The sequence below is a fragment of the Zosterops lateralis genome (assembly GCF_965231275.1).
Source record: "Zosterops lateralis genome assembly, chromosome: 12".
NCBI lineage: Eukaryota > Metazoa > Chordata > Aves > Passeriformes > Zosteropidae > Zosterops > Zosterops lateralis.
This window is the reverse complement of record NC_139772.1, coordinates 5,049,550-5,064,689: the sequence shown is the minus strand read 5'-3', so window position 1 is coordinate 5,064,689 and position 15,140 is coordinate 5,049,550. Positions and strand designations below refer to the sequence as shown.

Sequence of the window (15,140 nt, the reverse complement as noted above, 5' to 3'; positions counted from 1 at the left end):
CTCAATTATCAGAATCTGGTACCAGTTTTCCAGCTGTTTAAATCCTTTTAGGTATTCCACGGAAGTGTGCTTTCATTTATATCAGAAAAACATTGTAACACAGACGTAATTTTTTTTTAAAGCATGGTCAGTGCCAAATTCAGGAATGCCTGACTGTTGAATATACTGCCATTTGCCCTGATTTTCCCTTCTTCACTTTTCCATGAAACACCCCTGAGCTTCTCACACGCAATTCAACACAAATTACATCAAATTTCTTTTCTCTTTTAAATACACTCTTTCAGAATGAACAATGGGCAAAATTCTCTAGACAAATGACATTGCAATAAAGTGCCTTCAAAGTCTATAGAAATAAGGTTATTTCAAAAAATTGTAAGGTTTATTTATGAGTTTATTTTATTTAAGGTTTATTTTTGATCTTGTGTCACTTTAAGTAACAAGAAAAAAAAACCACATTTACTATTTCACCCTTACCCCTTTCTCTTTCAGATAAATCACCAGCATTATTGCACCATTCAAGATCAAATTAGCAACATGAACTCTCTGTCAAACAAAAGGAACAAAACCCACAGGAATCAATGGGCACTCTCATATCACACTACTAGTGGGCAATTAGCAAAGAGAAATAGAAGGAAGACCATGATCAGACTTTCACTAGGTAAACAAAGCTGATCTGTAAAATAGATTTATAAATAAATGCAGTTGAAAGTATCAATAGGAATTGTGTGTGCCATTTGGGCTTTCATTCACTAAGCACATTGATCTTTGCAAACATGATTCTGACTAATGAGCTGTGTTAAGTGGCTCTTGGTTTCTTATTTTGTTGCTGTGTGAAAGATTGGGACTCACAGAAGCTGATTAAAGAAACAAAAGCTTCAGTGCTTCTGCACTCAGATACCAACTTCTCAACCTAATCTCTGGAACAATTCTCAATTTATTTATTTTCTCAAAGACTACAAATCCTATTTAAGAGCTTGCCTGAAATAGGTTGTGTCATCTCAAATGGAAGAAGTATCATGGATGCGGAGTTCCCAGATAGGGGAGTTCATTACAAAGTACTCTTTGAAAATACTCTGAAAAGTACAAATAAAGGCTGCACCACTTCCAACCATTCAAGTATTAATTCAAGCAGTGCATCCTTTACTTGTTCTAAGAAACAAGAGTGTCAAGATGCAGAAACAATTGCTTCAGCTTGGCTTGGAGTTTTCACTGAAAACATCCGTGGTTTTAATTTTACCAATTTAATTGGGTCCATCCAGGTATTGAAAAATAACTAAAATTACTCTATCTAATTCACCCTTCAAACAGCTCACAAAGTACCATTTTCTTCTAAAAATAGGGGGCATGTACCAATTTCAAGATTGAGCATCAACAATGGTTCTTACAACAAATCATGGAATTCACTGTAGAATAGGCAGCTTTTTTCCAAAAGGTTTCTAGATACTTTGTATGTTTGGCTCAACAAAATTTATTTTTTATAAAAGTCTTTTGCTGCTAGGCAGAACAGAGGCATTATTTAAAAGTAAGGTGAATCCAGACATACACAGAAGCAGCTCCATCACTGGACAAACCACTCTATGTTTTGATATCAAATCTGAATTCTTAGACTTGTTCTGGGCTTTCATCAGTTCGATGGCAAATAAATATCTTTTATAGGCAACTTGGTAACACAATACACATTGACTTGCTGGAGAAAGTTACACCTTTGTTTCACTTCAGTGTCAGCTTTGCTTCAACCTCAAATAGTCATAACTTGACTTCATCTTTGTACCAGACAAAATGGAAGAACTTTAGCTTATATTTTTGGCAGCACTTCTCTTCAAAAATCACTCAGCACACATTGATTGTACTCCACAAAAATCAAGGGGAAGCTTTGTAAATCCCTGGAAATGCTCCACTCTGAATTTCTAAAGCCGCTTGCTTTGGGTATGATGAACAAATTGTCTTACAACAGTCTACACTGTACATATGGTTGGCAGGGAGGATTTGTAATCTTCTCAGCTGAAGACAGTAGCTTCATCCTTTTAGCTCCAATAAAAATACTAGAACTCCAATTATTCCTTGATAGACAATTTCCAATTTCAAGCCACATCTGTTTAAAATTTCTTTTTCCTTATCCATTTAAGAAGTGTTATCACAACATTACAAAAAGCGATGGAAAAAGTAATTTAGTGTTTTGCAATGAAAAACAAAAAAAAAGCTACAAAACCTAATATTATGAAAGAGAAACTGTTAAACACAAGGAGATAAATGCAACTCAGTACAAAGTGGGGAACACAGCTGCCCTGTATGTATGTCACACACACACCAAGTCCTCATTACTTAACAATCATAAAACTGCCAGAACAAAGACTTCCCACAGTAGTTTTCTTTTAGAGATCAAAAATTCAGTTCGGTTGTGAGTGACGTATTGTATTTATTTTTTCAAAATGTTTGCCTTGTTGGGAATGAATACGTATCAGATGCATTTATTTTGTCACCATTTCACAAACCACAGGCTGAACATTGGTGATGAAACACAAGCATTGTGTCAGCTTCCAAGTGAATGTCCCCGTGGAGCTGCAGCTGTCCAGCCACAGCTCACTCACTTCTCTGAGGCTTTGTGGGCATTTATTATCCTCTGTCGTTTCTCCCGGTTTCTGCGCCTGTTTTCTTCATACTGCAAGGCAGATAAAGAAATTAATAGATCAGCTGTTATCACTAAACAGGTATGTCAAATTTAAAACTGTAGAGAGCATTTTTTACCCAGGAACAGAAACAATATATTTGACTGATGCATTAGAAATACAGCTCTTGTTAATATCTAGATATAGGTTCATTTTTACTTTGAAATTAACATTTATACCATTAAAATACAGGTTTCTAAGTCTGAGGTTATTAAGCTAAAGAGTATTAGAACATTCTAATAAAGAATATTCAGTTAATTTAAGGAAGAACTTAATTATACAGTGATCTAACATATGACAGCTACACTTCACAAACTAGGAAAAAACGTTGCACTGGTGCTACTCTAGAGGACAGGTCAAGCCCTTTTCCTTTTAGAAGATACTGATTAATGTGTAGCTACCCTCTGAAACATGAATTTGTCATCACAGGCTTGGTCTATTTTTGATCCTGGTCATTAATTATATGCACAGATAAAGCAGGACACCAAGATTAAAGGAACAAAGGCAAATTTGGATTGAATGAGGGTAAGGCATGTGGAGATTTTAAATGTTTAAACAAGAACCACAACAGAGGCAGGATTCCAGTGTAAAATGGAATCAAGAAAGCCTTCACAGTTAAGATACATGTGTAAGACCACCATGCTTTCAAGCATGCCCCTGCACTAACAGAAGCTTGAAAAGTCTTTCTTTCATTGCAAACAAAAATGAAACATTTTCATGGCTCAAACAAATGAAAAATTAAAAATCAATGCATCATTTGATATTTATTTCATGAGAAGCAAATTATTCTTATCCTTAGGTTAGAGCATATATTTGTTCAATATTTTAATAATTGGTATCAAGAATAAAACCCAAGTAAGCCACAAATATTCAATTCTCTATATAATGTAATAAACTACTAAAGAAATTGATTTTGAAAAGGATTTGCAGTTTTTCATCCATTATACTGATTGGTCTATAACTGAAATAATGACCCAAAACATTACTTAACATTTACAGAATGCTTAACTTTTTCCCTTGCCAATATTTAATTTTTCAATAACCCATCCATATTTTTATGTAGAATGAGAACAATGGAGCTTTAAAAGCTACATCTGCACTTATTCAATATTTGTGAACAACCTTTCAGGGGCTTCCTAGTAATGGCATATCAATATAAGCACATTTTAAGAAGGCAGACAAATATAATCATCAAGAACTCCTTTAATATAAAGGCTTCAATGGAAGAAAAAGTAAGAATAATGAGATTATGTGGAAAGAAACTTTTTAGTATGGTGAAATTGATGTAAAAAATAGTAAGTATAGTTTCAAGTTAAAAGGTGTGTGAAATGTTCATTTATATATTGTCATGTAGGTACAACCACCATAAATATAATAAACACTCTTCTGAAAATGTGCCTATTAAAACAGTTAATCCATATAAACTCCCAGAGTCTTCATTCCTTCATATCTGCAGATATTTTCATTTAGGGCCTAACTCAGCAACTCATTAAGTAGTTTCAGTCAGTGTAACTGACTTCAGCTTTAAGTATTACTTACACAGAGGTGACCATTACTGCTTTTATATATTAAATCCTGTGCAAATATCACTACTAAAAAAAATTAAGGAAAAATAAGAGGCAATCTGTGAAGTGCCAGTTCCTATCGGCAATATTTGTTTCATTAAAATGTGTTTGCCTATTTTTGCATATCAAAAAATACACCATGCCATTTGTTAATGCCAGATTTTACTTGACAAATTTATTTTTAAAAAATTAAGACTTCATCTCAAGTGCCCACAGCAGAATGTACTTATATTTATTGATTCATACTACTTAGTAAAAAGCAACTCTAGTTCTTTCCCATTTTTTATTAAGCAGTTAGTTCACAATATTTACAATTTATTGCTTACCTCTTTTTTTAAGCACTTCCTCATCTCACGGTCGATATCATTGCAATGGCCAAAAAACTTCAAAACATTGTGCTGATGAGTTAAGGAGAAAAAAAAAATTAAAAGTCAAAGGTTTGTTCCTCTGAAGCTCTAAATTTATTTAAATTCACTTGCATTTTTCAACATATCCTGGTCTTCTTTTCCTTTCCCTTTCTTGTCAAAAGTGGTGTTTGGTAACTTTTTTCCCCAAGGAGGCAGAGGTCCTCCTGAAGCTCACTTGAGCCAGCCCTGCCTTGCTGAAAGTTGAAGGTACTCACCATGTATAACCAGACTAAAGGACTAAGATGATGCTATTGTTTAAATGCAGAACATAATTTTATTGATCTAGGAGTCAGTCTCACAACTCTCACTCACACTAGGTTAAATAATGTACAAAAACGAAATATTCTGAACTCCAGGTTGTGATACAGAGGCAATGTCCTCCCTGCATTATTTTTCATTATTTCTTTGTGACCTGGAGAGGCAAAGGATTCACTGCTCCATTATCTCAACTACATGAAGAATGTGGGGTTGGTCCAAGAGATGCAGGCAATGAGCTTAACTGACTGGAACATTACAACCAGTATAAAAAATCTCTCTAGATCTTGAGGTTAATAAGTAAGATGCATTTACCATCTTTATGGCACAGCTCAATTGTGGGCCTTATGCACATTTAAGTGTTCTAAGTTTCCAAAATACTGCAGGCCTTGTCTTCATGAGGGCTCACCACACCTAACATAACATTCATCATAAAAATCTGTCTTCTTAGCCAGGATTTCTTAAACCAATTCCAGGCATGAAATCACTCTCAGACTGCATGGTTGTAGAAGGACTGCTTTTTCATGCTTGTGCCATGCCACAGAATCTCATGGCAGAACCTGGCAGCAGAGCAACCAAGCGATTCAGAAGACCTGAAGCAGAGGGCTTTTAGTAGATATTTGCAGCCACACAATGAATGGAGACAACGGCAAATCCGGTCCGGATTTTCGCTCCAACCAGGCGACTCCATTCCGGACTCCGGCGGGAATCCGGTCGGGTTTTTGCTCCAACCGGGCGACTCCATTCCGGACTCCGGCCGGACTCCAGCCCGGGTCTATCTTGCAGACAGATAATGAATTTAAATAAAAAATACCCAAAAGAACAAAACAGATGCAAATAAAGTCCCTTCCATATTTCAGAGGGAAACCCATGTGCCTTTCCACAGCTGACCAGCAGCCGGGTGGATTCATACATGTGATATTTGAACACTATTCAAGATCCAAACAATGAACAAGATCTCGGCCAACAGAACACAACTGAAGTAGGAGTGGGTTAATAAAGTTTAGGACAAACACTTAATTATTGCAGTGCTATAATTAGCCTGTTTATACCTCCGTGATTTATAAATGGCATCAGATGACTCTGAAGCAGTTGTATGGAATAAGTGGTCACTTTACTGCACACAGATCTTACTTTTACAACATGTTCATTCCAGCTAATGCAGATTTAATTTTGTATTCTACTTGCACAATTGCATGTTAAATTTCAAGGTGAATGCTCAAGCTAGCTCCACTCTGAGTAGTGCATACAGAGGGTTTAATCTATGTTTATTTAGCCAGATTCCCAAAATGTCAACTTCTTGGCTGAGATTATAAAGGAAACAAGGAATCAGTTTCTCAAAAATAACTATTACACCTACTACAGTGATACAACTGCAAGATAATACACATTTCTTTGAGCTGCTACCTATAAAAAAATTGTCTATTTATAGCACATACTTGGCACCAGAGTGGAGTTATTAAAAAAAAAAACTGACATCAAATAGGAATCCCATTAACCTCTCCTCACTTGATACAAAACTTGATATACAGGGCAGGTTCTAGATTAGGGATAACGTAAATCAAATTGACTGTTGTGAAAATGAACATCCAATTAAAAAATAATGCCTTTTATCCCTCAGGAATGGTGATTTAAATTGTAGATGAAGGTTCTTAGGACATTTTGGCATTATAAGAAAATAGCAAGTAGTCACCAGTAACTCATTAGATCACTGACTTCAGATTTCAGTGAGTTCAATTTTAAAAGAATATTTCAGTACATTCCCCTTGAATTTCAAATGAAAAAAGTATTGCTCTTTTTAAACTGAATGTGAAAAAGTCATCTTCACCCCTTCTGTTCTGAGACTGCCAGCACAAACATCCTCTGCCAGCTGAGCACAGGACTGACAAAAGTAATTCCTCTTCATGTAAAGATCAACTTCAAACAAAACCAAGAGAATATAATTCTGTGTATGACTATTATTGCTGCTCTCAGTCCCTTCATAAGTCAGACTGACAACAGATTCCTTTGTATCACTTGCTTCCAAGGAGTTTAAGTGCATCTTTTAGTCCCAGTTCTCAAGGCAGTCTAATAAGTTACATCACACAAGTCCATGGTATTTCTATCTTGACATTCATTTAAAACAAAAAAACCCCAAAACCACAAACAAAAAACCAGCCAACCATTCATTACTTGCAAGCAGCAAATCAATACTCCTGCATTCCTCAAAGCAAAGAAATCCCCCTATGTATGCAGGACAAATATGAATGTATTTTCTTTCCTAACTGGATTTGTTTTTCACAATTATGAAAAAATAATTATAACACTTTACATTGCTTACATACTGCCAATTGTCCTAACTGAGAATAAAAATGGTCATTTGGCAAACCTTTTGACACTATAGTTGTTAATATACATGTAGTTTTCGCACTTAATTCTAGCTACTGAAGGTTTACCTACATTACAACATAAAAGTTGTTGCAAAAAAAAATCAACTAAAAAATGAAAGGAAAAAAGTTTCTACAATCTCTCAAACTACCTAAAGCATTTTTAGGCAAATTAAAATTTCTGAACTTGGAAGAAAAGCGTAACTCCTATATTAATTCAACTTTTAGTTTTAAAGCTTGGAGATGTTCAGTACAGGAGCAGTGGAATGGAAAGTACCACCCATGAGATGGTATCAACAGACTGCAGGGTGCTCATGTTTCAAAATACTGCACTCCAAGTGCCAACAAAAACAAATTACATGTTGCTGAAGAAAACCAATACAATATACTCCCCACAAATGAATTTTAGTATTAAAATCCTGCTCCCTTCATTGCTGTAATTTAGAAACCATAACAAAGTGTGGGGCTGAAAATGGTTTTTAATATGTTACTTTAGCCACATTAAAATCTTGCAAAAATGTTGTTGCCCCTCTTTCAGATAAAATGTCTTCTCTCACATTTTGTGAATTATCAGCCTTATTTCTCCATCCTGTTTTGAGTTTGAAAAGAAAATTTTACAATTGTGCTCAAAACAGCAAAGCTAACATTTGTATTGTCTTAGAATCCAATTGCATTAGAAAAAAAGTATCAACATCACAACTAACCATGGAGGTGAAAATACTGTAGATTTCATCTAGTGTTGTAAATCAAGGTTTTCACATCCATAGTGAATATTTAAATATATTTTTATCTCAGTAGAAACGATGAAATTTAACTTTTTTATGCACTAATATAGCAAGATTACCTCTGTAGAACATCAATTTAGAATATACTGGGAAAATAATTAATAACATTGCAATGATGCTGCAAAAAGCTTTCAAAGCAGGGGCCAAACCTTCTACATCTAGAGATACAAAAGATGTAGACAAAGCAAATTTTTAAAAAGGCTTTTAAACAAATGAGGTTACAATTCCAGTCTTGAAGCAATGAAGAGCTTGGAGAAGCCTGAAGACAATTTAGCATTTCACATCCTTGAGTAGGTGCCTATTAAGGAGATGGAAGTCAAACAGTAACCCCCAATTATCTCTCCGAGCACTGAACATCAGGCATGTGGCTGTTGGGATCCCCATCAACACATCTGCTGATAACCACACTGAGGCATCTGCCCCAAGGGGAGCTGGAATATGGAAGTGCCAGGAGTTAACAAAAAGAGGGCATTTGAAGCTGATTTTATTATTACTTTTTCAGGGGTACACTATACTAAGAGGTGCAGAAGTAATTTCAGTCCTTAAAATAGGTCCTTAAGTGTTAAGCTGTGGCACAGAAAATTTTAAGGTATGTTGTATTTCCTAAATAAATCACTGGCATGATTTTACATCAGCCTTCAGTGAAAACACACCAGCATTACTCCATGGCTGCTCTGCCTAGAGGAGGGTTTTCTCTCCATGATCATATAATATCATCACTAATTTATCTGACACTCATTTCCCCAACCCACCCACTCTTTTCTCTGCTCAACACTTCTTACCTCCTTGTGACACTGCTTGAGCAGACTGATAATTACGTTACACTCTTCAGTGTGCAGATGAGGAGACAGGTCTGGATGCATCTTTAGTTAGGGATGATTTTAGTAGCACAAGGACAAGAATCTGAGAAAATTTCCACCTGCCAACATTAAAATAGTGTCACTAGCAAGTCTGATTTAACACGTAAGATATTATCACAGTGTTGTTTTAACAATATTTGAGATCAAAACGCAGTTTAATGAGTATAATTTATATTCCATGGTTACAGTCATTAAACCCAGCACATGTCTGATCTTCTAACCAACCCAAATGTTAACAGTCAACTAGAAGTTGATAATCTTGGCTATCACAGACATAGGCACACAGCTGAGATTTTAATTTTCAGGGACTCTCTAGCAGCATTAATCTTTCTTGAACTCCAGATTATCTTTTAACCTTCCTATTTCAATTCTCTGCTTTCTTGCTTTAAAAAGTTAAGTGTATGTGATTTTCTTTCTACTTTTTACAAAGATTGCAACAGGAAGCACAATGCTATTCTGTTACAGCACTCAGAGAACTGGCATCTTTTTTAGCTGTCTGCACACTTTTTAAAAAATCCTAATCCAGACATTCTTTAAAAACCAGTACTTAATCACTTTATCAAAACAGTAATTATATTTTTTTTTAATCACTAATAATTGAAATGTCCCTTCTTGAAACTCCATGTTGGTGCCTCTTGCTCTTTCACTGTGCTCCTTTGAAAAGCAATGGGATTGGTCTTCCACATGAATCCCCCACTCCATCAGACAGTGGAAGGAAGCACTTAGGTTTCCCTCATGTTTTCACTCTGGAACACCAAAGGGGAACACCCTTTCCTGCAGGGCTCTGTGAGGAGGGAGCAAGTTCTTCAGCTGAAATGGATTGAAAGTGTCATATGACAGTGGCTGAAGGGAGGTAACATCTTTGTTCAGGAAGATCATCAGGAAGGGGAGGAGGAAAGTCCAATTCATACCAGGACAAATGGGCTCATCTTGGTAAAATTTTATTTTTATGACCCATACTGCCACTGAATTAATTACACAGATGTCTGTTTGTTTGTTTGTTTAGTATTTTGTCATTTCCCCTTCTCACAAAGGGATCCCCTTTCCAGTTGCAATACATCAGGCAACCACCACTACAATTGTACTAAGCAGCCATCACTGTCTCAACACTCCTGCTAGACAGATACAAATACAAGCAGCCAATGGTCAGATTTTACAATTCAAAATCCCAAAATTCAGCTACAGTGCTGACAGTTATAATCTTCAATGCTATTCCTAGAATGCTCAAGGAATGTATTTGGCTTAAAGAGCCACATACACTCATATATCCAGTACTTCCCACCATGTGTTCAGCTCAACAAGAGTTAGATGCCCACAAGCAAATTTAATTTCACAAATCCAAACATTTAAAAGCCACTTGAGAACCATGAGAATATGTTCCACATAGTGTTGTGGTGATTGCTTCCAAAAACCTTCTCCCATAACTATCTGGAAGTTTAATATTACACTACACTTACTCTTAGCACAGAAGTTGTTGGAAACTGTACAAGTTGCTTAAGCATTCTTTTCAACAAATTAACAAATGAACCTTTAGAAATATGACAGCAGGAGCACGACTGTAACAGCAAAGTGATTAAGAACCCTGCTGTGTTATTGCCACCAGCTTTTGATTGCATGCCACACAAAGTCAATATGTTTTAAATTTATCAGTAGAGCTTTTTTGATAGCTCAGGAGTTAGCATTCCCCTGAGAGGGTGACCTGCTCCACGGCTGTGTGTTACTTTAACATGTGTGAACCCAGATGATTATTAAAGCTCTTCATCATTCAGCCTCTGCCTGCACTTCCTAAAACTGTCACCCGAGCTGGCAGACTCAGGAGAAAGCAAGAGCAGTGTCCTAATGAAGCAGGGAATGCACATCAGCACAGGCCAGGAGGTCAAACAGAGCATTTCCAGGGAAGATTGGTTATTTCTAAACTAAGAGCAGTAATCACTGCCACAGTTTGCTGAAGTATTGTCAGACTGTGGGTGAAAGCCACCAATGCCACCAACAGGGGTGGTGGCACTTCCTTAGTTAAACACCTTCTAACAACTCCAAGGGATTTTCCAATGGTGCCTCTTGTATAACAGATGCTACAAATCAAAGCTCTCAACTGTCACACCAGTCCATAGATCAGTATTCCTGAAATTTGCAAATAACATTCAATATTAGAATGTTTCAGGTTATAGCACTCAGTTCTTGTAGGAGGTGATGGACTAAGTAACAAAACATCTTTCTGGAAGCTTTAAGCACTTCTCAAGTTATGACAGACCAGTTTTCCCAGTACTCAATGTTAATCTGATGTTTAGAATGTCAGATTAGACAGCGGTCCATAAATGAGCAGGAAAGGCTGAAATCTTTTTGCTGGAGGGGAATGACTCTGACAAACAAAAGAGTTTTCAAAACAAACAACAAAGTGTGTGAAGAAAGAACATTGGTTTCCTTAGGTTCTTTTTAATAACATTCTAGTGAAAAGTAAGAATTGCAAGTTGCCATCTTACCAGAACTTAAGTCCAAATGAACAGAATTTTATATAGGTGGTAGCTCATTGGGACTTGATCTATAAAAGAATACTGGGAAGACAAAACAAAGGAAAAAAAAATCCCAGGAAAGAATTGTGAATAAGCAATATAAATTGCTCTGAGGAAACTACTAACAGAACTGCAGGGTAAAGAAAGCCAAAATAAACACACAATTTCTGTACAAGAAATACTGGAAGTGAAGTAAAAGAACAATATTTAGAAAATACAGGAATTGCTTTAGAATTGCAAAAATGCTAAGTAAATGTTAATATCTGAAGTGAGTATTTGGAGAGAAGTAGAGAAATTATCTTTTTACATAGTGGCACTGACATATTTCACTGGTTTGCACAGAAATGTTCTGCCCTTTAATGTGTTTGATATAAGATTCAGTGCAATTTTTCCTTCCTTAATAAAAATGACTTTACACAGGTACCACAATGATTTGGTTAAAATACCTTAAAAAAATACAAACTTCTATAAACTATTAGTCTCTGAACATAGAAGACGTGGATAAAGATAATTAATCTTTCAACTTCCTAAACCAATTTCTAAATCCATGCTATTCTTCTGGGAAAAGAAAATAATTAAGAAATTGTCTTATTCCAGTATCATATTCTGTCTGGTTTCTCCTTAAGTAGGGAAAACATAGGATATTCCAGCTTTAGGGTTTCCAACATAAACCAGATTTTTTCTAAAAAATCAAAGGCCTAAAGCTGGAAATTCTCTGATAATGATACTGAACTTCCAATACTAATATTTCTGTTTAGAAAAATAAGGAGATAATTCCTTGTGTAAGCAACCTTGGGGACATGAAGCATCTTAAATTTCCTAATGGCAATCAACATATAAATTATCAAGATGTGATACTCATCCCTAATCTGAAAATTGATCTATGCATGTGTTCAATACATTCAATATTTCATATTAATTGCAAAAGGAACCTACATGTATTAAAGAATTCAAATAAAACTGCAGACACCCAGGAAACAGGCAGAAACCAAAGGCTGAGCCAGAAGAGCAAGGAAGAACACTGTGGGCATTTCATGTTTGACACCAAAATTTAGTATAAAATGCTCATTTCTCTCCACATGCCAAATTCTCCTCCTGACTTCCTCAAACTTCCTGTGTGGAGAAACAAAGGGTTTGGTACATTCTCACTCCTCCACAAAACCAACTATGAGGTCAGCACGTCAGGAACCCACGGAAGTCCCATTCCTTTTTCAGAATCTCCCATAAATATGAACTAACCCGTTCCCTGATGCAGAAGGAAAACTGAATTAGGTTCCTTTAGTTTTGCTGATTAGCCCAATGCTTCATCTTTCCATGCCTGAGAGACAACAATGAAGGGAGATTTAGAATTATTTCCATAAGACGCTTTTTCCATTTTTAACTAAAACATGCTAGAAGACTACCTTTTAGGCCATCTTTTACTATTTTTTCCATTTGAAAAGAACACAATATTTTTCTTTTTTTTTTTCAACTTTCTAAGGTCAACGGTAAAAAAGCCCCAAACCACATGAATTCACACGCTGTCCAGAAAAACGATCTCCTAAAGCAAAATGCAAATCCTTGTTTGGCAACCCTGATGATAAAAAATCACACCTGAGCACCTCCAGTGCTAATGACGAAGCTCTTTAACGAGAACTCGGCTTTGCAGAGCGCCACAGAACACAAACATCGCTGCAAACACTCCAGTAACGCCCACGAGGCGGCAGCAGGACCGTGCAAACCACGACAGGGATTCGCAGCAGGGCGGGGAATAAACCCCCGACTCCTCCGGAGCCACTCGACTCTCCACGTTTAACATTTATTTCTGCAGTTAATGTCACTGTCTAACTAGAATAATACAATTTGGAGTTTCACGTTCTCAGTTACACAGTATTGTTTTGTTTGGTGTTTGGAAAAAAAAATATTCACAATCTCAACAACTTTTTGTTTACTCAAATCCTGTTTTCTTCAAGTTTTTACGAATTTTTAGCATAAAAAATTCAGCCCCACACCTAACAGGCTGGTGTTTACCTCGAGGTATCATTCGTGCCACTTCAGCAGAACTGCATTCCTAGTGTTCCTTCCTACACAAAGAATTTTGACAATAGCTTTGAATACTCAATGATCAGTGAAATGAGAAATCACAGTTGATTTCACACCATTTCAAAACCCAAGGGAACTCAAAACTCAGGACTTCGTTTCTACCTTCCAGTAACATCATTAACAGCTTCCAGACCAGGATATTGAAGTGTCACTCTGTCCTGTTGTCCTTAAGGCCATGATTAGGCACACTGAGAATGATCCCAAACTTTCCAGCACCTCCAAGAAATTTAAAAATCCACTTTAATAAACCGAGCTTAGCTAAATCTTACAAAATTTACTCATGAATTTCAGTCTCTCAAACTATGCACTATACTTATTAGAATGGAAGAAAATAATTTATAAACATATCTATGAAGACTAGAAAAGAAACGGAAAAAGGTCAATTATATCTACCTTGAGATCTTTTTAATTATGTAGAATGCACTTACTTTCCCTGGACCTAAAGAATAATATTTTTTTAATGTCGATAAATAAGATTCATATTGATTTTCTTTTTACATGAGCACTTTCTGCCAACAACCTCCCTCACAGCAGCAGAACGGGCTGACCAGCTTTTAGTACCTGATGAAACTACATCATACCTGATCTCATACTCAGCAAAACAAATTAAGAAAGTTTTAATCCTAAGGAACAGAACTTGAATACTAATGTCTACAATTTTATTTATGGTTGAAATAGGGGATCGAGTAAAGCACTAGAAGAGGATTTTCACTTCCCGGCAATTATTTAAGGTTGTATTCGTACAGGAAACATCAGCAGAGTTTTGGCACGATCAGTGGGATGTTTTTATTATAAGATACAGCCAGTACAACACTGCATCACAGATTAATAGAGCAGTCTCTTGCTATTCTTGTTATGCCTTTGTAGAATATACAGTTAAGAATTGCAAGATCCAGACAGCATAAAAACAAAACTAAAGCACTGTCTAGTGGAAGGTATCCCTGCCTATGGCATCTCTATTTCATTAATTTCCCAAAGAAGAACTCTATGAACCGATCAGAATATTCTCGCTTACTGTAAAACAGCTTTTCCCCTTCAGAAAGAAAGGGAGCAAGAGGATCATATTTCCATGTTGGAAAAGACAGGCTCTGACCTCTCCAGCAGCCCGATCCCGTGACGAAAGGCAGGCGGGACTCGGCAGAAAGTAAACACTGTTCAGTAGCGGTTCTGCCACCGGGGGCGAGGGCTGGGGCAGCTCCTGTTAATGCAGGGGGGTCCCACTGAACCAGCCCGCGCTGTCCCGGCCCCTCACCGCTCCCGGGAGGCCTTAAAGAAGCGACGGGACACACGCAGACACAGGAAAAGCAGCTTACGGCAGCCACAACGGAGAGACCCGCGATCCCACCCAGACCTGCCCCTCCAAACTCCTCCCGGAGCTCCGGGGGACGTTGCGCGCTGAGCGGAGGGTCCCAAAAGGCGGACCCGAGCTCGGCTGGGCACGACCCTCCCTCCAAAGCCAGGCGGCTGGAAGGGAAAGCGGCAGGGAGGAGGGAGAGCGTTTCCCTATAGACCCTCTTTTCCCTGAATTTTTCCCTTTCCCGCAGGCTCTGCCCGAGGCCGCCCCTCACTCACCGCGGGGCGGGCGCAGGGACTGGGCCGGCCCCGGCCGGAAGAGCGGGGAGCGCGCACGGCGCCGGCGCGGGA

At 37.3% G+C, this 15,140-nt stretch overlaps 1 protein-coding gene across 3 annotated transcripts; it reads right to left on the bottom strand.

Annotated features, from left to right (window-relative positions):
* Positions 1-339: 339 nt before the first annotated feature.
* On the bottom strand, positions 340-15,120 carry CMC2 (C-X9-C motif containing 2). 3 transcript variants are annotated; one of them, XM_083870454.1, is made up of 4 exons: positions 14,512-14,532; positions 8,827-8,963; positions 4,558-4,629; positions 340-2,659 (listed from the first exon to the last, which is right to left on the bottom strand). In XM_083870454.1, exons 2-4 carry the CDS (start codon positions 8,905-8,907, stop codon positions 2,585-2,587), a joined length of 228 nt encoding a protein of 75 aa, XP_083726580.1. In that variant the 5' UTR covers positions 8,908-8,963; positions 14,512-14,532; the 3' UTR covers positions 340-2,584. The 3 variants fall into 3 exon arrangements, with proteins under 3 accessions (XP_083726580.1, XP_083726579.1, XP_083726578.1); XM_083870453.1 differs by lacking the exon at positions 14,512-14,532 and adding an exon at positions 11,385-11,449; XM_083870452.1 differs by lacking the exon at positions 14,512-14,532 and adding an exon at positions 15,069-15,120 and having other exon boundaries at positions 341-2,659.
* Between the last annotated feature and the right edge of the window lie 20 nt (positions 15,121-15,140).

Excerpts from the sequence above, each read along its gene's own strand:
- CMC2 (XM_083870452.1), bottom strand. The coding sequence starts at position 8,907 with ATGCATCCAGACCTGTCTCCTCATCTGCACACTGAAGAGTGTAACGTA. Across the intron at positions 4,630-8,826 it reads TCAAGCAGTGTCACAAGGAG|CACAATGTTTTGAAGTTTTT; the intron begins GTAAGAAGTGTT and ends TTAACTCATCAG. Across the intron at positions 2,660-4,557 it reads GGAAGTGCTTAAAAAAAGAG|TATGAAGAAAACAGGCGCAG; the intron begins GTAAGCAATAAA and ends TCTGCCTTGCAG.